The 26,152-nt window shown below is 49.5% G+C and overlaps 1 protein-coding gene across 1 annotated transcript in view; it reads left to right on the top strand.

Annotated features, from left to right (window-relative positions):
- Positions 1–26,152, top strand: part of ZNF385D (zinc finger protein 385D) — a 582,141-nt gene that overhangs the window by 398,990 nt on the left and 156,999 nt on the right. The window contains exon 3 of the mRNA XM_054384925.1: positions 11,670–11,812. Within this exon, the coding sequence (XP_054240900.1) occupies positions 11,670–11,812 (143 nt within the window). The remainder of the gene's footprint in view (positions 1–11,669; positions 11,813–26,152) is intronic.

The following is a 26,152-nucleotide window of genomic DNA, read 5'->3' as shown; positions in this document are numbered from 1 at the left end:
GAAGAAGTTCTTCACTCTGAGGGTGGTGGAACACTGGCACAGGTTTCCCAGGGAGGTGGTTGAGGCTCCTTCCCTGGAAGTATTCAAGGTGAGGCTGGAGGAGGCCCTGGGCAGCCTGATCTAGTTGGGGATGTCCCTGCTGAGTGTGGGGAGGTCAGACTGGGTGAGCTTTGGAGGTCCCTTCTAGACTGGACCATTCTATGATTCTATCAATTTTTTATTTCTTTCCTGAAACTGTGGTGCTTTGGCCCTGGCTGGGGAGCCAAATGCCCACCAAAACTGCTCTGTCACTCCCCTTACTTGATGGACAGGGCAGAATGGAAAATATAACAGAGGTAAATAATAAGGTAGAAGCTATTTAATAATAATAAGCACAAGCAAAATGTTGTGTGTGGAAGCAAGAGCAAAGAGAGTTGCTAATCTCTACTGCCCATCAGCACATGGTGTCAGTCACTCGTGGGAAGCAGGGTTCTGTGTGTAGTGGTTCCTCTGGAGGACAGAGGCCATAGATGAATATTTCCCACACTTCCTTCTTTCACTTAGTTCTTATATCTGAGCTGACCTCACATGGCATGGAATACGTCTTTGGCCAGTTTGGGTCAGCTGACCTGCCTGTGTCCTCTCCCAAGGTCTTGCCCACCCCTCAGCATATTCTTGGGGTGGGACAGTGTTGGAAAAGCACAGCCTGAGTGCTTGTTCAGCAGTAGCCAAACCACTGCTGTGTTATCAACACACAGCTACAGCACTGCAAAGCACGCCACTAGGAGGATGCTTTGAGGAGAATTATCTCCAGCTCAGCACAAACCCAATACAATCTCCACCCCTTATTCCATACCATTTCTGTCGTTCCATTCATTTTACCATCTTGTTTATTTATCATACTTAAATCCTTTCTTGCTTACACTCATGTCATAAACTACATACTTAGACCATCTCAATACCCAACACACACACACTTAAACATTTTGATCAGTATCCCAGTCCTTTAACAGAAAGATGTTCTTTCACTCCTCCAGATGTTAGTTGGGACTGTTCAGGACAGGAGAAGCAGGGTACCAACAGTAGAATATCATAGAATCATAGAATCATAGAATCATAGAATCATAGAATCATAGAATCAGTCAGGGTTGGAAGGGACCACAAGGATCACCCAGTTCCAACCCCCCTGCCATGCCCAGGGACACCTCACACTACATCAGGCTGGCCAGAGCCTCATCCAGCCTGGCCTTAAACACCTCCAGGGATGGGGCCTCAACCACCTCCCTGGACAACCCATTCCAGGCTCTCACCACTCTCATGGGGAAGAACTTCATAACATCCAGTCTGAATCTCCCCACTTCCAGCTTTATTCCATTCCCCCCAGTCCTGTCACTACCTGATAGCCTAGAAAGTCCCTCCCCAGCCTTCTTGTAGCCCCCTTCGGATATTGGAAGGCCACAAGAAGGTCACCTTGGAACCTTCTCTTTTCCAGACTCAACAGCCCCAACTCTCTCAGTCTGTCCTCATAGCAGAGGAGCTCCAGCCCTCTGCTCATCCTGGTGGCCCTTCTCTGGACACCTTCCAGCATGTCCATATCCCTCTTGTAATAGAGGCTCCAGAACTGGATGCAGTAGTCCAGATGGGGTCTCACCAGAGCAGAGGAGAGGGGAGAATCACCTGCCTAGAGGTGAAGCCTGTTTTACTGTGTCAGGTCAGATCACTGGTATTGCACATTATGGAACTGACCTGAACTTCCTATTGACAATCAGTTTTTAAGAGAACTACCTGCTCTAAAAATAAAGACAATCACACTCTGATGAAAAGCAGAACTCTAATGTCAATAGGCCATGATATTAAACAAATTCGTGTGGTATCCAGTGGGATCCTGGGGTGCATTGAGAGGAGTGTGTCCAGCAGATCCAGGGAGGTTCTCCTCCCACTCTACTCTGCCCTGCTGAGACCTCACCTGGAATATTGCATCCAGTTCTGGGCTCCCCAGTACAGGAGGGACAGGGATCTGCTGGAGAGAGTCCTAGGGAGGGCTACCAGGATGCTGAAGGGACTGGAGCACTGCCTGGTGAGGAGAGGCTGAGGGCCCTGGGGCTGTTTAGTCTGCAGAGGAGAAGACTGAGAGGGGATTTAATCAATGTTGATAAATATCTGAGGTCTGGGGGTCAAGAGGGAGGGGACAGGCTCTGCTCAGTTGCACCCTGGGATAGGACAAGGGGCAATGGATAGAAACTCCAGCACAGGAGGTTCCACCTCAACATGAGGAGGAACTTCTTCACTGTGAGGGTCCCAGAGCACTGGAAGAGGCTGCCCAGAGAGGTTGTGGAGTCTCCTTCTCTGGAGACTTTCAAGACCCATCTGGATGCATTCCTGTGTGACCTGTGCTGGATTCTCTGGTCCTGGTCTGGCAGGGGGGTTGGACTCAATGATCTTTGGAGGTCCCTTCCAACCCTAGCATCCTGTGAGGCTGTGATGCTGTGATGCTGTTTAAGGCTGATCTACAGTTCATGTTTAATTTTTTCTGTTATATGCCAGAGAAGGTTAGTCTTTGGATTTTCCATTTTGTATAGTTCTCTGAAGACTTAGATGTGAAATCTAGTATTTTAAACCAAAAAAAAAAAAAAGAGTAAGGTTCATTATTCATCATGGGTAACCTACTGTTCTTAATTGCTTAATGATTTTATTGTGAATTAAAGAAATATATTTTTAAATACAGCTTTTCTTTGTCTTGCTGGCAAAACGAAACAAAAATTAATACCAAATTAAAACACTAGCTGATATTGAGTCATCCACATGGAAGTTCCCTAGCATTTATAAACTAGAACATGAGCTTCTCTCTTGTTCTATCACTTCCATACTTTCAAGTAGTATGAGGTAGTTTTCTAGGAAAACAATCAAACAAACAAATTCTTTTTTTGTTTCAGGCTCTATAGGATGTTGTGTAAGGCTAACTGGGATGGACTGAGAGAGTTGGGGCTGTTCAGTCTGGAGAGGAGAAGGCCACAGGAAGACCTTCTTGTGGCCTTCCAGTATCTGAAGGGGGCTACAAGAAAGCTGGGGAGGGACTTTTTAGGATATCAGGGAGTGATAGGACTGGGGGAGTGGAGCAAAACTAGAAATGGGGAGATTCAGATTGGATGTTAGGAAGAAATTCTTCCCCATGAGGGTGGTGAGACACTGGAAGAGGTTGTCCAGGGAGGAGGTGGAAGCCTCATCCCTGGAGGTTTTTGCAGCCAGGCTGGATGTGGCTGTGAGCAAGCTGATGTAGTGTGAGGTGTCCCTGCCCATGGCAGGGGGGTTGGAACTGGATGACCTTTGAGGTCCCTTCCAACAATGACAATTCTATGATTCTATAACTGTCAGCTGCTATTCATGATATATATTCATATATCATGAATATATGAAAATATATGATATATGATATATATGAATATATGATATATGATATGATATATATGAAAATATATGATATATGAATATATGGAAATATCATGAATATATGAAAAATATTCATGTTGCAGTTACATGGAAGTTAAGTTTTAAGATGGAAATCAGTGGGGCAGTTGCAGCTACTCCACTGATTTATATCAGCTCAAAGCTTTTCTGAGTTTCTTCCAAGGCAGGATCTGTTTATTGTTTTGATCTCAAATAAGCTATCATGGAAATATTGGGAAAGTTATAAGATGGATGAGAAAACCTGGGAATATCACAGTACATCACAGTATCACAGTACGTTAGAGGTTGGAAGGGACCTCAATAGATCATCAAGTCCAACCCCCCCACCAAAGCAGGATTACCCAGAGTAGTCCACATCCAGGTTTATCTTCAATAAACCAAATTATGATGGTGAAATCAAACTTGAAATCAAGAATGTAGGAGAAATGGAACCTTTGATACATTGAGAATGGCTGCGCACATCCCCAGAAGGAAAGGATTTCAAAGTTACAAAGGAATGAAAATGGAATTCTGCAGATTTGCTTTTTCACTTGGTGTTCATGGTAGTTAGTGATGGAAGATTCAGATGCAAGAGATCTAGATGAATGGGGTATTAGTTTAGAGTTCCTGCCCACTTTACATACTTCCAAGTTCCAAATGCATGACAAAAGAATTGCCTAAGTTATTTGAGTCTGCAAAATTTGGGCTGGGTACTTCCTTTGGAGAGACTATTTGATAAGAGATCTGCTGATTCTCTTTCTGGAATTTACATCTGCAGTTGAGTTGAAAGTGTTAGAAATTAGAGTGTGCAGGAGGAAATGCTATGCAGGAGAAGATGTAACACCTAGAATCATAGAATCAACAAAGTTGGGAAAGACCTCAGAGATCATCAAGTCCAACCTATCACCCAGCACCTCATGACTAACTAAACCATGGCTCCAAGTGCCACATCCAGTCCCCTCTTGAACACCTCCAGGGACAGTGACTCCACCACCTCCCTGGGCAGCACATTCCAATGGCCAATTACTCTTTCTGGGAAGAACTTTCTCCTCACCTCCAGCCTAAACTTCCCCTGGTGCAGCTTGAGACTGTGTCCTCTTGTTCTGCTGCTGGTTACCTGGGAGAAGAGCCCAACCCCCACCTGGCTGCAACCTCCCTTCAGGTAGTTGTAGACAGCAATGAGGTCTCCCCTGAGCCTCCTCTTCTCCAGGCTAAACACCCCCAGCTCCCTCAGCCTCTCCTCACAGGGATGTGCTCCAGACCTCTCCCCAGCCTCGTTGCCTTTCTCTGGACACGTTCAAGTGTCTCAATATCCTTCTTCCTCAATATCATCTTCCTCTATAGCTAGGTCAAAATATATATGAATATGCAGTGATCCAATTGTCAATCTGTTTGTTAGGGAACCTGAGAGACAGAGATCTTGACCTCCTCCAGGAGCTTTAAAAAAACTTGTTATTTATTATAGTGTATATAAAAGAAGCAGCCCTGCTTTATAGTGATTGTTTAGCCTAAGACTATTTCCTTTAGTTTCCTTTATACAGGTTCAGTCTTTGTGCTGTTCTGCCTCCAGGTTTTAGGGGCAGTACTTACAACTCTTTATGCTCTTTACTGGTGTTGTTCTAATGGATATTTTGGGTGAAGTGGACACAAAAATTTGTGTGGGCAGCTTTCTGATCACAAAATGCTATTTCACTGAAATTAAATTTTCCCCAGAAGTTGTTAGTTTTGAGTAAAGGATTGTGACAAAGATGTCTTTAGGATAAGATCAAAACTTTAATGTTTTTTATAGAAATAGGATTTCTTCTTTTTGGAATGACTGCTCATTTAAAGATTCATTTTCAATTCCATATTGAAGCCTGGTCTCTGGAGTCAAAACACATTCCAACACAAGCCAAGTAAAATGGGACAATGCATTATGGAATGGACAGTTTGAGGCTGAACCTGCAAAAATCATCTTAGTCACAAAGATGATGAAGGGAGTGGAACATCTTCCTCATGAGGAGAGCCTGAGGGAGCTGAGGGCTCTGTGGCTTGGAGAAGAGGAGCCTGAGAGGTGACCTCATTGCTGTTGCTAAAGATGTGCAGGGTGAGTGCCCAGAGGCTGGAGCCAGGCTCTGCTGGGTGATGCCCAATGACAGCACAAGGGGCAGTGGTGGAAGCTGAGGCTGAGGAAGTTCCATGGAAACAGGAGGAAGAATATTTTCCCTATGAGGGAGACAGAACACTGGAAGAGGCTGCCCAGGGGGGTTGTGGAGTCTCTGTGGAGATATTCAAGAGCTGCCTGGATGTGTTCCTGTGTGATCTGCTCTAGGTGATCCTGCTCTGGCAGGGGAGTTGGACTGGATGAGCTTTCAAGGTCCCTTCCAGCTCCTAACATTCTGTGATCTTCATCTGAGTGTTTCTGTAGTCTTACTTTTGGCTCCAGACAGAAAAATGAAAGCAGTTGTAGTGCTGAAGCTCCTATCACCAGTGGTTTCTGAAGGAGAACTGCTTGAGTAGGCTGTTGCACGAAGAGCATGAACCTCATGTCATTGCACATGTGGCTTTGTGTCAAGTAGGCTGGCTGTGCTCAGAGTGAAATCCTATATTGCCTACTGTAGGGTAAAATGCCTAGTCCCAAGTGGGGAAGCAAAGTGCATCCATGTGTAAGAATGCAGCTTAACTGCCACTGGGGGGATTCTCAGAAGCAGAGATACCGGAAAGGATGAGGATTTGTGGCAAGCTTTTCTTCAAACTTGTTTTTTCATACTTACCTTTGATGTATTCCCAGTGCTTCTGGCCAAGAAATTACCTTGCCTGTGTTATAAATTACTTGAAAATCGAAGGAATGGATGATTATTTAAATCTTGGTTAAAATGCTGAGGTAATTAAGCTTCTAAGTTATGCCTTTCCTGTGCTTCCTACAAATACGATTGAAGCTAAAATGTTTACATGAAGTTGCCAAATGTCTGTAATGTTCATCTCCCATTAAGGGTCTGTGTGGACTGGAAAGGCTCTTCCTTCTTAGAAAGGCACTAGACTAACATTGGGATTAGCAAATGACATTAATAGCCTCATCTTTTAAGAAATTGTAGCATGCTATGCATAATGTATAACTTTAGAACTGTCCTGCTCCTGCAGTTTGGGGATATTGGAATGTCTCTTAAGTCAGACCTATGCATGCACCTTGTTTATAGCAAGGATGTTGTAACAGTGTGAGAGCTGAAATCCCCCTCCCACACTGACAATGACCAGGCTAGCTCAGTCTGGAAGCAAATGAAAGCTGCATTTACAAGCAAAACTACAATCTATGATGAGATGCAATCTATCTGTACAAATAGACACTAGTCACAACATTTACAAATATGTACAATCAACAAAATAAACACAATCAAGCCCCCTGGCTTCCCCCTACCCTCGAGGGGCTGTGCTTCTTCCCCAAGGGGCCTCCCTGCCTCCAGCCAAAAGGACTCTCCCTGGCAGAAGGCAGAGAGTCAAGAAGCAGAGAGGCTGTTAGCCTTAGCTTGTCAAGAAGCAGAGAGGCTGTTAGCCTTAGCTTGTCAAGGTCAGTGTGTCATCTTCAGCCAGGAGAGAGAAGAAGCAGGCAGATAGAAGCCCAGCGAGCTGAGACTGAGACACTTTGTTTTGAGTAGTGACTCCCAAACATTTCTCTCTCCCCAATGGAAGTGTTTAGAATAATCACTAATGTTCTTTCTTACACCCAATAGTGATTTATTTACATTCTTTCTCTGCTCGAACTTTGCAAAGACAAATTAAAAAGACAGTCTTAAAACCATCACAGATGTCAATGTGAACTTCAGGTAATAACACAGTGTCAAGCAGAGGCTGTGGACAAAGCCTGCCAGTGTTGTGGGATATTATCCTAGCTCTAGTAGTTAAAGTGGAACTCCAAACTGTAAAAATGATGACACTGAGGCTTTGTTGCATGTTGCTCAGCAATGTTACATCAGCACAGCAAAAGCTACGGAGGTCTCTCCGTAGAAACTTATCCTCCAGAGCACCAAAACAGCCATAAGCAATCAAGGTGTTTCCTCACCTTGATCCAGTTCAGTACCACTGGATAGCTGATGTCTTGCTATAGTCATTTCCTCAGTGTGCTGTTGTCACACACAACACCACACAGTGAGAAAGTAAACTCTGCCCTGTAGGATTTGGTGCACCTCTCCTTCCTTACCTTTAGTTGGGCTTTCTCACTTCTCAGGTTTTCCTTCCATCATCATCTCTGCCCTTGATGTTGCCTTCTTTGCAGCAGGAATTTATCTAGTGGGCTTCTGCCCCTTTCCATCCCTCTGCTGATAGATTAGGTCTGAAATAGTTAACATTGGCATTCCTGAAGGTTCTCCAAAGGTCTTTCAGTTAAGCTGAGTCACTAAAGTGTTGCCATTGCTTCATTTATTTTTTTCCCCCTGTGGCTGATTTTAGACTACAACTCTGTGCATGGGAAGTTCATTTTTGTAGCCATGACATTAGAGAATTTCTTTCATGCAAAAGATCAAATTTTATGATTCCTATCACATGCTCCATCATTAAGGGACGTGCCTCACACTATTGCAAAACCAGAGAGCAGCTGTACTCTTGAACATACTCATTTTCTGTGCCACTGTAGCCAGGACTGTGGTAGATTTTAAACAGTTCCAGAGGCTCTGAGTCCCAGCCAAGGTCCTGCAAAGCTGGCTATATTTTTCCTTTTAAAGTGTGCTCCTGTCCCCAGATGACTTTTTGCAGCAGTGTCTGGCAGCAGCAGGTGGGTGAGTGCCTTGTCATGCCACAGACAAGGATCACAGAATACAATATTTCATCCTTCATGACATGGTATCCTAGAAGAGTGTGGGGTAGCAATGCTGTGGCTCTAGGTAATCTGAACCTTCTAGGCTTCCTATAGCACTGAGAGAATACCCTCAGTGACCTGGCTCCTCAGGCATAGGTGATATTGCTCAGTCCAGTTTGCATTTGCATCTATGAGTTATATGACATTTAATAGCTTCAAATGCTCAGCTGTTGCCAGGCAAATGCTCACCTTGGAATTGCTCTGGGGTTCTGTACAATCTTCCATGCAACTTGGAAACTACTTATCAAGCTTTTCATTAGCAGGAGTGACTTCTTCCCTTCGTGGTGTGTGTTCAGAGAGGGTAAGACTGGCCTGTTCAATGCTATCTTACCATCAGTCTGACCTGTTCAACTCACAGCAGTCCCATGCAGTGCTACAGGTTGGGGTCACAGTGGTTGGAGAGCAGCCAGGCAGAGAGGTACCTGGGGGTACTGGTGGACAACAGCTGAACATGAGCCAGCAGTGTGCCCAGGTGGCCAAGAAGGCCAATGGCATCCTGGCCTGCATCAGGCATAGTGTGGCCAGCAGGAGCAGGGAAGTCATCCTGCCCTGTGCTCAGCACGGGTTAGACCACACCTTGAGTCCTGTGTCCAGTTCTGGGCTCCTCAGTTTCAGAAGGACATTGAGATACTTGAACATGTCCAGAGAAGGGCAACGAAGCTGGGGAGGGGTCTGGAGCACAGCCCTGTGAGGAGAGGCTGAGGGAGCTGGGGGTGTTTAGCCTGGAGAAGAGGAGGCTCAGGGGAGACCTCATTGCTCTCTACAGCTACCTGAAGGGAGGTTGTAGCCAGGTGGGAGTTGGTCTCTTGTCCCAAAAAAACAGCAACAGAACAAAAGGACACAGTCTCAAGCTGTGCAGGGGAAGTTCAGGCTGGATGGTATGAAGAAATACTTCCCGGAAATAGAAATTGGCCATTGGAATGTGCTGCCCAGGGTGGTGGTGGAGTCACCATCCCTGGAAGTGTTTAAAATAAGACTGGATGAGGCACTTAGTGCCATGGTCTAGTTGATTAGATGGTGTTGGGTGATAAGTTGGACTTGATGATCTTGAAGGTCTTTTCCAACCTGGTTAATTCTGTGATTCTGTGATTCATTCTTGCACTGTTTCAGTAACAATCGCATGGGAATGTAGGAATTGCCAAACCAATGGCAATCATGAAATACATGATCATTCCATGCAATGGAATGATATGGAAAGCAGAGATGCTTGCCTTTTGCTTTTCTGTTGTCCACATCCTTAATTGCTGCATTCCAAGAGTGATTTGATTCATTCCTACATTGAGGTAAACATAGAAATTACCCTGAAAGTGACAGTTTTTCTAACTAACGTCAGATTGTAGTAAGCTCTAATCCAGTACTTTTGGTTTACTAGTGAGTAATGATTTCCCATTCCATAATTCTTAGTGAAGTGTTTCACAGAGGAGCTGAAGGTTGAAAAAAAAAAAAAAAAACAAACCAACCAACCAAACAAAAAACCCTGACTTTGAAAATTTCACTCCAGCTAATCTGATACTTAGAGGCAGAACTGTGAATGATCTGCTAAAACTGCTACAACAGGTTCGTTAAACCCTGTGTTTTTAGCCCTCTATTAGGATACATTAAATTGCAAACTTTGTTAGCAGAGTTGCTGGCCAAATATGGAGAAATTCCATATATCATAGAATCACAGAATGGTCCAGCCTGGAAGGGACCTCCAAAGCTCATCCAGTCCAACCTCCCTGCAGTCAGCAGGGACATCCCCAACTAGATCAGGCTGCCCAGGGCGTCCTCCAGCCTCACCTTGAACATCTCCAGGGAAGGAGCCTTAACCATCTCCCTGGACAACCTGTTCCAATGTTCCACCACCCTCAGAGTAAAGAACTTCTTCCTCACATCCAATCTCAATCTGCTCTGCTCTAGTTTGAAGCCATTGTCCCTCGTCCTGTCCCTGCAGGCCTTTGCAAACAGTCTCTCTCCAGCCTTCCTGGAGCCCCCTTCAGGTACTGCCAGGCTGCTATTAGGTCTGCCCAGAGCCTCCTCTTCTCCAGGCTGAACACCCCCAGCTCCCTCAGCCTGTCCTTGTAGCAGAGCTGCTCCATCCCCCTCATCATTTTTGTGGCCCTATCCTTCTGGCTTTCTTTATATTTGGGCTCTTAAAGAATGTAGTCATCTTGTCTAATAAAGTGCATGTATGGAAATGAAAAAAGAACCACATTTTGTCTCCCTTCCTTTGTTGGTCTGTCTGCCTGTGACTCTGTTCAGTGAGTGGGGTAAAAATCCCCTTAACATTTTCTTTTTAATGTTTCCTGGACTCTTACCAGAAGGTTTTTACAGTCTGTTGCCTGCCTCTCAGATTAAAAGAACGCTGGCATATTTTAACAGTTTCCTAGCATTCAAATGGTCTTTAATTAACAGGGAATTGATGTTTTGGAGTGCAACCAAAACATGGGAGATTTGGCTGCAGAGACTGGTCTCAGATCCCTCCAGTTGTAGCTGGCTGGGCAAGGGGCAAACAAATCAGTAAAATAGAGTCTGCTGTAAACAGGTAGTGACTTATTGGTATGCAAAGGGATTCCTTCATTTGCATTCTGTTCCCAGAGAGCTGGTGGTTGGGAGCGGTAGCCAGGAGGAGCTTTCTGTTGTGCAGAGTCTGAATCAGCTCCATCCTTCCCAAGAGCAGAAAGTGCTCGTCAGTACCTCCCCACAAAAAGAATTTCAGTGGCTGCTGAAATGATTCTTGGTAGATTTGTGCTGCAGAGCTGTTGAGGTGACAAGGTACGTTGTGTTTGGAGGTTTAGGCTGACTCCTTAGCTGTAAGCTCCAGGAGTGAGCATCTGATTAAAATATGGAAAAGTCTGCAAATAATCTGACTTCTACTGAGCTGAACAGCTAATGGTTCTTTTCCTTCTGAGGTACTTTGCCTTTTGGAGAGCTGACCAATAAGGCTGGGATGAGAGACTGGAATGATAGCAGAATGAGACTAGCTGAAGTTGTAATGAGAAGTCAGATGTACACTGAACTATTATTGTTCTAGATAATCCAGGGAGTTAAATGGTTTATTAGCTAATCTTAGTGATAGATTGATACCTGAAGCTGATACTGGCAGAGAAATATAGCCAATAGTCACTGGGTCAGCTGTGCTCCTTTTCAATAATGCAGTAATTTAAGGTGTTTAAGGCCAGGCTGGATGAGGCTCTGGCCAGCCTGATGTAGTGTGAGGTGTCCCTGCCCATGGCAGGAGGGTTGGAACTAGATGATGCTTGTGGTCCCTTCCAACCCTGACTGATTCTATGATTCTATGATTCTAATTTGTGGGTGAAGAAAAATGTGGTTTTCATCCAGTCTTGGCTTTCTGTGGATGCTTTTTTGTGTCGGCTTTCTTTTCTTTCCCCCTAATCCTAGCACTTGCTGAATGCCTTCTGCCTCTTTCTACACCCAGGTGGTACATGCCAGAGCCCTGCTCTTCCAGCCCTAGTGCGTCCTCCTGCTCCACCTCTGCAGCCCTCACTGGATATTAAACCCTTTCTTCCATTTCCTCTGGACACTGCTGCAGCAGTCAATCTCTTCCCCAACTTCAATGCAGTAAGTACACTGCTAACAGTTACTGTCTGTGAGACACAGTTTCCATGGAAGATTCAAGAGGGCAGAAAGTAGAATTTTATGTACTCAGTATAACCTGGAATATCTTCTTGCTTGCTGGTGGCCAAATAGCTCTTTCAGACACACTGGTAGGCCATAAATTAAAGCCTAGCAGAAGTAGTGTAGAAGGAAAAAATTCTGTGATCCCAAGTGACACGTAATAAAGTCCCAGGGCTTGTGAATTTAACATTCTGATTTAAGACATGCAGGCTTTCACTAACTTACAACTGCTGCAACTCTCAGAGGATGAAACTCTTGGAGGGATGGTGTTCTTCATCCCATATCCAACAGGCTTCCTGGGAAATGCTTCACATTTGCAGTTTGAAGGGGCTACAAAAGTTCAAACTGTTGATGCAATTAAAGTAAGAATGAGTAAGACTGAGCTGAGGTATGAGCTATCCACTGGCAAACAATCCAGTGGAGTTTTGGGGGCTAGGCTATGTTATTTATCACACCTTAGGTCAAAACAAGTTTACATTTCTCATTAATACTTTTTGTACCCTCAGCAAGTTCCCTGATGAGATAAACCTGGGGGGGGGTGGGAGGGGGGTGGGGTGGAGGGGTGGCTGACACCTGTCAGGCTGTGCTGACATCCAACCAGAGCTGGACAGGCTGAGAGCTGGGTGCAGGCAAACCTCATGGAGTTCAATAAGGACAAGTGCAGGGTCCTGCATCTGGGGAGGAATAACAACAGGCACCAGGACAGGTTAGGGCTGCCCTGATGGAAAGCAGCTCCACAGAGAAAGACCTTGGAGTGCTGGTGGACAGCAAGTTCTGCATGGGGCAGCAATGTGCCCCTGTGGCCAAGACAGCCAGTGGGATCCTGGGGTGCAACAAGAAAAGTGTGGCCAGCAGGGCTAGGGAGGTTCTTCTCCCCTTCTACTCTGCCCTGCTGAGACCAAAGCTGCAATCCTGTGTCCAGTTTGGAGCTCCCCAGTTCAAGAGAGACAGAGACCTGCTGGAGAGAGTCCAAGGGAGAGCCAGGAGGATGCTTAGGGGACTTGAGCATCTCCCCTGTGAAGAGAGACTGAGAGCCCTGGGGCTGTTTAGTGTGGAGAAGAGAAGGCTGAGAGGGGATCTGATCAATGTCTATCAATAGCTGAGGGGTGGGTGTCAAGGGGAGGGGGCCAGGCTCTTTTCAGTGGTGCACCATTATAAGCCAAGGAACAAGAGGTACAAGCTGAAACAGAGAAGATTTCACCTCAACATGAGGAGAAACTTCTTCGCAGTGAGGGTGACAGAGCCTTGGAGCAGCTGCCCAGGGTGGTTGTGGAGTCTCCTTCTCTGGACACATTCCAACCCCACCTGGCTGCATTCCTGTGCAGACTCCCCTGGGTGATGCTGCTCTGGCAGGGGGGTTGGACCTGATGATCTCTGGAGGTCCCTTCCAAGCTCTAACATACTGTGACACTGTGATACTTAGTCCTACTATCTGTGATTACAGAAATCTTATTTCTATAAGTATGTTCAATATTTTACTGAAACTGCTGTTTCTTGATGAAAAAATGTTAATGCTTTCAAAGAGAAGAAAATTCTAAATGTGTTTTATGTTCATTTTGTCTTTATACGTTTTGCCCCTTTTTAATTTGGGTGTACTCTGAGAAGTTCTTTTACATATGCTAGATACAGAAGAACAAAAATCAACACCCTAAGATTGTGTGTGCTTACCTACACTGAGAAGCAGTGGGGTAGAATTTACTGTGCCAAAAAAAACCCCAAACCTCTAATTAAAATGAAAAAAAAAATCTTAATTACAACAATTAAGAGTAGCACAAGAATGTACCCTTTCTGGAAGCCATTTGAGGCAATTCATAACAAATCTCCAGAATTAAATTTTCATTTATTTACCATTAATTTTTCTTTTAAACTGATTAAAACTGATAAATTAAACAAAAAGAAAAACTATTTCTTCAGTCCTACATTCAAGCAATTCACAGCAGTAATAGAAATCAAAAGAAACTCTTAGGTGCAAGTCTCAGACACACTATGCCACATGATTATGGTGACAAAGAAAGTGTTCACAGTTAAAAATACATTTAAATATGCAGCAAAGGTTTAAAAAGTGCTAGCTTTAACCTAGTAGCTGATAGATCCTAATGGCATGTCCCAGTGGAGGCCAGTGACAAGTGGAGTCCCTCAGGGATCAGTCCTGGGACCAGGCTTGTTCAACATCTTTGTCAGTGCCATGGACAGAGGCATTGAGTGCACCCTCAGCAAGTTTGCTGATGACACCAAGCTGTGTGGTGCAGCAGACAGCTGGGGGGAAGGGATCCATCCAGAGGGACCTGGACAAGCTGGAGAGGTGGGCACAAGCCAACCTCAGGAGGTTCAACAAGACCAAGTGCAAGGTCCTGCAGCTGGGTCGAGGCAATCCCAAGCACAAATCCAGGCTGGGCAGGGACTGGCTGGAGAGCAGCCCTGAGGAGAGGGACTTGGGGGTGCTGGTGGAGGAGAAGCTCAACAGGAGCTGTCAATGTGCACTTGCAGCCCAGAAAGCCAACCAGAGCCTGGGCTGCATCTGGAGAAGTGTGGCCAGCAGGGCAAGGGAGGGGATTCTCCCCCTCTGCTCCACTCTGGTGAGACCCCACCTGGAGTACTGCATCCAGTTCTGGAGCCTCTATTACAAGAGGGATATGGACATGCTGGAAGGTGTCCAGAGAAGGGCCACCAGGATGAGCAGAGGGCTGGAGCACCTCTGCTATGAGGACAGACTGAAAGAGTTGGGGCTGTTCAGCCTGGAGAGGAGAAGGTTCCGAGGTGACCTTCTTGTGGCCTTCCAGGATCTGAAGGTAGCTACAAGAAAGCTGGGGAGGGACTTTTTAGGGTATCAAGTAGTCATAGGACTGGGGGGGAATGGAATAAAGCTGGAAGTGGGGAGATTCAGACTGGATGTTATGAAGTTCTTCGCCATGAGAGTGGTGAGAGCCTGGAATGGGTTGTGCAGGGAGGTGGTTGAGGCCCCATCCCTGGAGGTGTTTAAGGCCAGGCTGGATGAGGCTCTGGGCAGCCTGATGTAGTGTGAGGTGTCCCTGGCCATGGCAGGAGGGTTGGAACTGGATGATCCTTGTGGTCCCTTCCAACCCTGACTGATTCTATGACTCTATGAAATGGATAATCCATTAGACTTTTTTAGTATCTTCTAGGGTTGGTGGTTTTTTCGGTTTTGTTTGGTGATGACTGTTTGTAACTAACACAATAACCTAAGTGAAGTTTTAGAAATTGTCTATCAGATTTTTTTAAAAAGGATTTCCAAAGCTGTGGCTTCAGATTGTTTTTCCAGTTGTTTAATTTCCATAATTCCAGTGCAATTTTAAATATTTCATTAATGTTACTCTTCTGATCCACCAATTTCCAATTTCTTTGTTGCTTATAAAGACAGATTTTAGTCTGCAACTATTGGAGGAGCTGGGAGAGGGGGAAGGTGTGATATTATAGATGTGGTATTATTAACTTGAAAGCAATAAAGTAAAAATACACTCATGTCAAACCCCTGTTATCATTTTAGTAGCATATTGTTTGGTATAAGTACTGCAGTTGGACTTCACATACTCTTCATTTCTTCAGTTTTTCAGTAAATTGACCTTAGTTTTCAAGAGTCAGAGCAGCATCCCCTTTGTGCAAAGGGGTACAGGCTGGGAGGGGATCTGCTGGAGAGCAGCCCTGTGCAGAAGGACCTGGGAGTGCTGGTGGACAACAAGTTCTACATGGGACAGCAATGTGCCTTGGTGGCCAAGAAGGCCAATGGGGTCCTGGGGTGCATTGAGAGGAGTGTGTCCAGCAGAGCCAGGGAGGTTCTCCTTCCCCCTCTACTCTGCCCTGCTGAGACCTCACCTGGAATACTGCATCCAGTTCTGAGCTCCCCAGTTCAAGAGGGACAGGGATCTGCTGGAGAGAGTCCAAGGGAGGGCTGTGAGGATGCTGAAGGGACTGGAGCACTGCCTGGTGAGGAGAGGCTGAGAGCCCTGGGGCTGTCTAGTCTGCAGAGGAGAAGATTGAGAGGGGATTTAATAAATGTTTATCGATATCTGAGGGCTGGGGGTGAAGAGGGAGGGGACAGGCTCTGCTCAGTTGCACCCTGGGATAGGACAAGGGGCAATGGATATAGACCACAGCACAGGAGGTTCCACCTCAACCTGAGGAGGAACTTCTTCACTGGGAGGCTCACAGAGCACTGGAACAGGCTGCCCAGAGAGGTTCTCCTTCTCTGGAGACTTTCCAGATCCGTCTGGATGCATTCCTGTGTGACCTGTGCTAGATTGTATGGTCCTGCTCTGGCAGGGGTGTTGGGCTCAATGATCTCTGGAGGTCCCTTCACATCCTGTGATCTATGATCCTGTGATTGCTTTCTGTGATGTGTGGCCATCTGCCAAGTTCACCTTCACTGAACATGTGGGTCCCAAGTGTGAGGATGCTGTCATCGGAGATGCAGTCATCTGCCTTGCTGATCCTCATCTCTACCTTGAGACATGACCTTTGACTTCTCATCACGTGTGCTGACGTGCAGCAGCATCCTCAGTGTTCCCATTTTCATTCTGAACAGTACATTCTTGAGTGCTGATGTGTTTAGATTGTGTGCCAGAGCTGCTTAATGGCATCCTCCAAACATGTACAGCAGTTCTACATCATTCCAGAAAGTCTTTTCAAGCTGACAAATCTTTTGGGGACAGATCAGCTTCTGCTGAGCATTATCAGCTGAAGGAGAAGGTAATCCTTCATATCCTAATATGTAATCTATTCTAATAAGTCATATTAGACTTATATAGGACATCTGATGCCTTCAAATATGTGAATGTGAGACAGAAAATGAGTATTTAACCAGAAAATAATCTTCCTAAATATGCATTCTCCTGAATGATTGTAGCTGTTGATTTTCCCTTATCGCAGTGTCACAGTATCACAGAACATTAGAGGCTGGAAGGGACCTCCAGAGACGATCAGGTCCAACCCCCCTGCCAGAGCAGCATCACCCAGGGGAGTCTGCACAGGAATGCAGCCAGGTGGGGTTTGAATGTGTCCAGAGAAGGAGACTCCACAACCTCTCTGGGCAGCTGCTCCAGGGCTCTGACTTCCTCATTGTGAAGAAGTTTCTCCTCATGTTGAGGTGAAACCTTCTCTGTTCAAGCTTGTACCTGTTGCTCCTTGGCTTATCACTGTGCACCACTGAAAAGAGCCTGGCCCCCTCCACTTGACACCCACCCCTCAGCTATTGATAGACATTGATCAGATGCCCTCTCAGCCTTCTCTTCTCCAGACTAAACAGCCCCAGGGCTCTCAGTCTCTCTTACCTACCCTTTGTCATTAGAGAAGCATTCCTGTTATGTGGCTAAACAAAGGCCAAGCAGGTGGTCAGTAAAAGAGGAGCTGTTCTATTTTGTGTTGTCAGCTTTACCCTTGATTGAGACATAAAGGTTATAGATTGTGCCTTAGGAAATGGCTTTCCTCTTGACACATGCACAATTCCATAGATAGTCAGGAGTTTGACAGCACCTCTGGGCTACTTCCCAAGAGGCTAGAAGGAAACCCACTGTTCTGACCACTTTGTAGCAGTCTTCAGCTGACAAGAGGATGATCAAGGAGAAGCTTGAATAAAAATTCAGTCATATTTCAGGGGAAAGAAGTGGTCTTGGATTATGGCAGGCCAAACGGAAATTGAGACCTTGGCATCTGAACTAATTAGGCAAGGATAATGGAGGAAAATGTGCAATTCCTCCTCTTTATAAAAGCGGATAAAAATACAGGAATGTAGAGTGCCATGCAAGCACTCTATGTGCCTACTTTGGCATGAGGTGAATTGAATCTTGAAAGTTCCCATTCATCTCTGCTGATGATAATGAGGGACTGGCTCAGCTGCATCTGCATTTACTTAGATGAATCCCACTTTATGGGCCAGGTCATAAACTATTCACAGCTGATACATTAAAGTCCCCTCAGAAATCAAATGAGAGAAGTGCTGACATTGTGTTGTGTGTTTATAGAGGAATGCTCCCATTTATCAAGCAGCTATGCTTCTAATTTTATTTAAAGACAATCTGACCTGAATTTGAGGATTCAGATAAGCTGGGTAGGAATACTGGGAGAGATCAAAGCAAAAGTTACCTACCAATGGAGAAACTCAGGCACATAGACAAGAGCTAACAAAACAGGTTGGCCAGGGAGGTGGCTGAGGCTCCTTCCCTGGAGATGAATATTCAAGGTAAGACTCAACAAGGCCCTGGGCAGCCTGATCTAGTTGGGGGTGTCCCTGCTGACTCTGAGGAGGTCAGACTGGGTGACCTTTGGAGGTCCCTTCTGTCCTGGACCATTCTATGATTCTATGTTTTTATATGATTATTTGAAACCAAATGCTGATCTTAAGTGTCATAAATAGTAATAGTAAGGTGGCCTATTTTATAACATATTTTTTCACTCTATTTCAGTTTATTACAACCATAAGATTGTTTTCTTTGTTACTGAAGATCTTGCAGTAAAAGTAGCTCATTCTGAGCAGGCCAGCTTGAAAGAAAACATTCAGCTCTGACTTCTAGAGAGATAAAAGCTTTCAGCAGAATAGAGACTAGAAGACCTAGCAGGAGTTCTCAGTATCATAGAATCACAGAACATTAGAGCTTGGAAGGGACCTCCAGAGATCATTGGGTCCAACCCCCCTGCCAGAGCAGCATCACCCAGGGGAGTCTGCACAGGAATGCAGCCAGGTGGGGTTGGAATGTGTCCAGAGAAGGAGAGGGGGGGGGGGGGGGGGGGGGGGGGGGGGGGGGGGGGGGGGGGGGGGGGGGGGGGGGGGGGGGGGGGGGGGGGGGGGGGGGGGGGGGGGGGGGGGGGGGGGGGGGGGGGGGGGGGGGGGGGGGGGGGGGGGGGGGGGGGGGGGGGGGGGGGGGGGGGGGGGGGGGGGGGGGGGGGGGGGGGGGGGGGGGGGGGGGGGGGGGGGGGGGGGGGGGGGGGGGGGGGGGGGGGGGGGGGGGGGGGGGGGGGGGGGGGGGGGGGGGGGGGGGGGGGGGGGGGGGGGGGGGGGGGGGGGGGGGGGGGGGGGGGGGGGGGGGGGGGGGGGGGGGGGGGGGGGGGGGGGGGGGGGGGGGGGGGGGGGGGGGGGGGGGGGGGGGGGGGGGGGGGGGGGGGGGGGGGGGGGGGGGGGGGGGGGGGGGGGGGGGGGGGGGGGGGGGGGGGGGGGGGGGGGGGGGGGGGGGGGGGGGGGGGGGGGGGGGGGGGGGGGGGGGGGGGGGGGGGGGGGGGGGGGGGGGGGGGGGGGGGGGGGGGGGGGGGGGGGGGGGGGGGGGGGGGGGGGGGGGGGGGGGGGGGGGGGGGGGGGGGGGGGGGGGGGGGGGGGGGGGGGGGGGGGGGGGGGGGGGGGGGGGGGGGGGGGGGGGGGGGGGGGGGGGGGGGGGGGGGGGGGGGGGGGGGGGGGGGGGGGGGGGGGGGGGGGGGGGGGGGGGGGGGGGGGGGGGGGGGGGGGGGGGGGGGGGGGGGGGGGGGGGGGGGGGGGGGGGGGGGGGGGGGGGGGGGGGGGGGGGGGGGGGGGGGGGGGGGGGGGGGGGGGGGGGGGGGGGGGGGGGGGGGGGGGGGGGGGGGGGGGGGGGGGGGGGGGGGGGGGGGGGGGGGGGGGGGGGGGGGGGGGGGGGGGGGGGGGGGGGGGGGGGGGGGGGGGGGGGGGGGGGGGGGGGGGGGGGGGGGGGGGGGGGGGGGGGGGGGGGGGGGGGGGGGGGGGGGGGGGGGGGGGGGGGGGGGGGGGGGGGGGGGGGGGGGGGGGGGGGGGGGGGGGGGGGGGGGGGGGGGGGGGGGGGGGGGGGGGGGGGGGGGGGGGGGGGGGGGGGGGGGGGGGGGGGGGGGGGGGGGGGGGGGGGGGGGGGGGGGGGGGGGGGGGGGGGGGGGGGGGGGGGGGGGGGGGGGGGGGGGGGGGGGGGGGGGGGGGGGGGGGGGGGGGGGGGGGGGGGGGGGGGGGGGGGGGGGGGGGGGGGGGGGGGGGGGGGGGGGGGGGGGGGGGGGGGGGGGGGGGGGGGGGGGGGGGGGGGGGGGGGGGGGGGGGGGGGGGGGGGGGGGGGGGGGGGGGGGGGGGGGGGGGGGGGGGGGGGGGGGGGGGGGGGGGGGGGGGGGGGGGGGGGGGGGGGGGGGGGGGGGGGGGGGGGGGGGGGGGGGGGGGGGGGGGGGGGGGGGGGGGGGGGGGGGGGGGGGGGGGGGGGGGGGGGGGGGGGGGGGGGGGGGGGGGGGGGGGGGGGGGGGGGGGGGGGGGGGGGGGGGGGGGGGGGGGGGGGGGGGGGGGGGGGGGGGGGGGGGGGGGGGGGGGGGGGGGGGGGGGGGGGGGGGGGGGGGGGGGGGGGGGGGGGGGGGGGGGGGGGGGGGGGGGGGGGGGGGGGGGGGGGGGGGGGGGGGGGGGGGGGGGGGGGGGGGGGGGGGGGGGGGGGGGGGGGGGGGGGGGGGGGGGGGGGGGGGGGGGGGGGGGGGGGGGGGGGGGGGGGGGGGGGGGGGGGGGGGGGGGGGGGGGGGGGGGGGGGGGGGGGGGGGGGGGGGGGGGGGGGGGGGGGGGGGGGGGGGGGGGGGGGGGGGGGGGGGGGGGGGGGGGGGGGGGGGGGGGGGGGGGGGGGGGGGGGGGGGGGGGGGGGGGGGGGGGGGGGGGGGGGGGGGGGGGGGGGGGGGGGGGGGGGGGGGGGGGGGGGGGGGGGGGGGGGGGGGGGGGGGGGGGGGGGGGGGGGGGGGGGGGGGGGGCTCCACAATCTCCCTGGGCAGCCTGCTTCAGGGCTCTGTCACCCTCACTGCAAAGAAGTTTCCCCTCATGTTGAGGTGAAATCTTCTCTGTTCCAGCTTGTACCTCTTGTTCCTTGTCTTATTACTGTGCACCACCCAAAAGAGCCTGGCCCCCTCCACTTGACACCCACCCCTCAGCTATTGATAAACATTGATCAGATCCCCTCTCAGCCTTCTCTTCTCCAGACTAAACAGCCCCAGGGCTCTCAGTCTCTCTTCCCAGGGGCGATGCTCAAGTCCCCTAAGCATCCTCCTGGCTCTCCCTTGGACTCTCTGCAGCAGGTCTCTGTCTCTCTTGAACTGGGGAGCCCCAAACTGGACACAGGATTGCAGGTGTGGTCTCAGCAGGGCAGAGTAGAGGGGGAGAAGAACCTCCCTAGCCCTGTTGGCCACACTTTTCTTGCTGTACCCCAGGGCTGTGCAGAGCTTTATCAGTAATATCTCTGGGGAGAGGGACAAGTAAAAAGTGAGCACCTGGAGAAATGCAAAGGAGATAATGTGAAACTTTGAACCATGCAGTTTCAGAAGGAACATTTTCTGTTTTTACAAGAAAGTGCAAAGCAAACACAGCAATTAGCAATCTGGTTAGCTGAACGTTTGTAGGTGCTATGCTCCTAATTGTGAAGCAAATGGGTGCCCTCAAGCTGTACATAAAAAGAAGTTAAAACAACGCAGCTGTTTGCACTGAAAACAGCTCCCTGGTGCTCACCCTGAAGAGTAAGGAGTTTATTGCAAGTTTACCCAATACAAAAAGATGAATCAAGTGCATGGGATTTAAAAGGCTAAATGTTATGAATGAAAGAAGCTATGACTATAAACAACACTCAGGTAGATTTTTAAACTGTGATTTGAAGATTGTCAGAGGAATAGCAAAACAATGAAATTGTATCTGCCTAGAAATGTTTGAGATCATTTAGAAAACATTTTGTACATTTCTGGGGTTTTATCTTCTGAGTGAGAAGCTTTAGGTCTGTGTACTTTTAAGAACTAGTTCTTAGAGATCCAAAATTTCAGCAGCTGTACTGAAAACACACAGGTCCCTGAGTGCATCCGAACGTGCATGTGGTGTTTGTGTTCATGAGCCAAAGAAATTTCACAAAGCATCAAAGTCTAGAAGTTAATTAACTTGTACGAAAATATTGATATGATACCCTGCACTGACAGCAAAATCTTAATTTTGCTAGACATCAGCATCAGACTTAAGTGGGAAAAAAAAGCGTAGAAAAAACCCTAAGTTAGATCTTTTTTATAGTCTTCAAAGCTCATAATCCTCAAAGCACAGATGCATCAGAACCCAGGTTTTGCTTCTTTCCAAGAGAATGATAGATTTCAGCCTCCTGAGAGACAGAATTTAAAGTTTACAAATGCAGGACATTTGCCCTTAATTGGTTTAAAATTGTACAATGCATGGCACTCCTTACTTGTTTCATCTTTAATGGACAGGCAACTTTCCTGCAAGTGTGACATCACACTTTGTAGTACGAGTATAATCTGCAGTAGGAGAGACTGACAAGTTTTTAAGATCTGGGTAAATGCTTGCAAGCAGAAAATGTTATTTGCAAAGCTCTATCCTAACTCCAAATTAAAGCCTGATCTCAGAATCACAGACTCACAGAAAGCACCCGGTTGGAAGAGACCTCAAAGATCATCCAGTCCAGCCCTTGACCCAGCACTGAAGGGTCAACACTAAACCGTGTCCCTAAGCACCAGGCTTAGGCTGCTTCAACACCTCCAGAGACACTGACTCCTCCACTACCCTGGGCAGATCACTACAATGTTGGAGAACCCTTTCTGTGAAGAAATATTTCCTAGCATCCAGGCTGAACCTCCCCAAGCACAGCTTGAAACCATTTCCTCTAGGCCTGTTGCTTGACACCCTGACAGGCTGACCCCTGCCTCTCTCCAACCTCCCTTCAGGGAGCTGTAGAGAGCAATGGGGTCTCCCCTCAGCCTCCTCTTCTCCAGACTGTGGAACCCCAGCTCCCTCAGATGCTCCTCACAGGCCATGTGCTCCAGGCCCTTTATGAGCCTCATTGCACATCTCTGAACACTCTCCAGCACCTCAATGTCTTTCTTGTAGTGAAGGCCCTGAACTGAACACAGTACTCAAGTTGTGACCTCACCAGAGCTGAGCACGGGGGGATTATCACCCCCCTGTTCCTGCTGGCCACAGTGTTTCTAGTACAAGCCATGATGCTATTGACTTTCATGGCCTCCCCTTGTTCCCAGTGGGAAATTTCCCAAAGAAGCATCCTTTGAAATAAACAGAATTACAGTTTGGACTAGTGATGAATGGATGCCTTGGAAGAACAGTGGCAATGTCAGAAAGTGCTCAACATGAATACTTGCAGCCCAGAAAGCCAACCAGAGCCTGGGCTGCAGCAAGAGAAGTGTGGCCAGCAGGGCCAGGGAGGGGATTCTCCCCCTCTGCTCCTCTCTGGTGAGACCCCACCTGGACCTCTGTGTCCAGTTCTGGAGCCTCTGTTACAAGGAGGATCTGGAGGTGCTGGAAGGTGTCCAGAGAAGGGCCATGAGGATGAGCAGAGGGCTGGAGCTGCTCTGCTCTGGAGACAGACTGAGAGAGTTGGGGCTGTTCAGTCTGGGAAAGAGAAGGCTCCGAGGAGACCTTCTTGTGACCTGCCAGTATCTGAAGGGGGCTACAAGAAAAGAACTTTTTAGGATATCAGGGAGTGATAGGACTGGGGGGAATGGAGCAAAACTAGAAATAGGGAGATTCAGATTGGATGTTAGGAAGAAATTTTTTCCCATGAGGATGGTGAGACCCTGGAAGAGGTTGCCCAGGGAGATGGTAGAAGCCTCATCCCTGGAGGTTTTGAAGGCCAGGCTGGATGTGGCTGTGAGCAACCTGATGTGCTGTGAAGTGTCCCAGCTGATGGCAGGGAGGGTTGGAACTGGATGAACCTTGAGGTCCTTTCCAACCCAAACAATTCTGTGATTCTATGAAAAAAGAACTGTTACTGTGCAGACATCTTTCTCATGATCCAGCTGTAGCAGTCCTTGTTCAGTCCCCTGGTTTCTCCTGTTTGCTTGTTCTATGCCAGGAGCCCTAGGTACAGTATTATGATCTTCATGTTTCAACTTCCTCTGGTAGAGATTTCTGGGAAAGGAGAAGAAGGTAGCAGCAAACAGCTTGTGGTAGAGTGGCAATGTAGTGCTCCTTGCTTCCTGCAAAGCAGCCTGTGCAACACCCTAGCAGCTTCCAGGGCAGCACAAAGTCTGCACTCTCTGTGGAGGTGAAGCTTGTGTCTCTGGCCTATGTTGGGGGTGATTATGGCTGCCTTGTTTCACCTGGAGCTGCTTTTCTCCCGCTTTGCTCCTGCTCTCTGCCTGGCCTGTTGGTAACCACTGAGTTATCTCATACAGGGTATAGATTTGTGGCTTTTGGGAAGCACAGTATTGTCCTGTTGTGGCCAGAAAACTGATAGAAATGGACAATGAAGAAAGCTTGCTTGCTGACAAGTATTTCTGGGAAGGGTTATGCCAGGCAATGTGGAGAAAATCTGTCAAACAGCTGCCAGGAGGCATTGTTAAAATCTTTTCCTCAAGCTTTTGTCCCAAATAGTTTTATTTTATCTAGAAGTGAGATAAGGTGCTGCAGAAATGATGTGCCATTTTTTTTTTTAATGTTATGAATGAGATATAGCTTTTGGTATGAAGAAGATGTAGCTTTTGATATGAAGAAGATGTAGCTTTTGGTATGAAGAAGATGTAGCTTTTGATATGAAGAAGATGTAGCTTTTGATAGTGAAAGAGTGGAGGAGGAATCTGAAATGCATGTTAGTTCTTCTAAACATTAGTAGATTGACATTTACAAAATGAACCCAGAGGAAGGGAGGAACTGGGAGAAGAGGTTTGTATGTCTCTACATAACGGTTTTGCTTTGTGTTTTCTGACTTAATTGAGCAAAGGAGTATAGTGAGGCTGTTTTTCCTCATCATACCACAGTACCACACTACGTTAGAGGTTGGAAGGGACCTCCAGAGATCATCAGGTCCAACCCCCCTGCCAGAGCAGCATCACCCAGGGGAGTCTGCACAGGAATGCAGCCAGGTGGGGTTTGAATGTGTCCAGAGAAGGAGACTCCACAACCTCTCTGGGCAGCTGCTCCAGGGCTCTGTCACCCTCACTGGAAAGAAGTTTCTCCTCATGTTGAGGTGAAATCTTCTCTGTTCCAGCTTATACCTTTGTTCCTTGGCTTATTATTGTGCACCACCCAAAAGAGCCTGGCCCCCTCCACTTGACACCCACCCCTCAGCTATTGATAGACATTGATCAGATCCCCTCTCAGGCTTCTCTTCTCCAGACTAAACAGCCCCAGGGCTCTCAGTCTCTCTTCACAGGGGAGGTGCTCAAATGCCCATATGAAATGCATGAAGTTCAGCAGTGACAGCACGCTGTCAGAATGCTTTGTTTCCAGAAGAGGAGAATTGAGGGCAACACAAAGGCCTCAGTTTTGTATGAATCAGCATGGGATACCACCTATACAGTGGAACTTGGCCCTAAAAATGTAGTCTGTGCACTTGCTTAATGTTATTTTCATGAGAAGGACCTTTATCAGATGGAGAGCTCTATTCTGCCAAATTGTTAATTTGTCAGACAAATAGAGAGGACTATTGCTCCTGGGGCTATTCCCTGTGTGGTTACTCATTTACAGGTGTCTAGAAACAGGTTTGACCTATTTTTCCCCTTTCCTTAGCACTGCAGTTCAGGTGTAAGATGGCTATACTCTTTACAGTCTCTATTGCTGTTCAGCTGAATATTTTTCTATAAAGGCAAGGTTGCAAAAATGATGTTTGGGCTCAGGAATTCTTTATCACAATAATGTTTTCACCACTGGCCAGGACATTTAATTAAGAAGCCTGCAGGGAAAGAAGAGGGATTAGGGAATGAGCAAACACAAGAAAATCCTGGCAATTCAGATGGTTTTATTTAGTGCTTGTAAAATAGGAATGAGTCAATGGAAGTATGAAACATTAAATACTTTGAATTGGCCAGATTTATTTGCTGTACATTTAAATCCTTTGTTTACACCCTGGGCTCTGTGATGGTATGGCCCTTTTCTCCAGAATGATTGCTCTGATTTCCTTTGGACTTGATGCACTGTTAAGCAGCATCATACTAAATCTAGCCTTAAGCACACTGCATGTTGGCTTTTGTTTGCAACTTATAGCTGAGACTCATGCAAGTTTCAGCCCAAGCATCAATAAAAAAATTCTGGTTATCTTTCTCTTAGCCTAGCCTTACATTTTAGCAGCACCCCTGCACCTGGTTTTGGAATTGCTTTCATTGGGCCCATGTGAACCTCATGAAGGTCAATAAGGCCATATGTAAGGTCTTGCACCTGGGTAGAGGCAATCCTCAATATCAGTACAGACTGGACAGGATGATGCGTGGATTGAGAGCAGTCCTGTGCAGAGAAGGCTGAAAAGTTGGACATAACTGGCAATATGTGATTTTAGACCCAAGAGCCAATTATCACAGGCTCACAGGAAGCAATCACAGAATGTTAGGGGTTGGAAGGAACCTTCA

The sequence above is a fragment of the Indicator indicator genome, chromosome 11 (genome assembly GCF_027791375.1).
Source record: "Indicator indicator isolate 239-I01 chromosome 11, UM_Iind_1.1, whole genome shotgun sequence".
Lineage (NCBI taxonomy): Eukaryota > Metazoa > Chordata > Aves > Piciformes > Indicatoridae > Indicator > Indicator indicator.
This window is presented reverse-complemented; position numbering and strand designations above follow the sequence as displayed.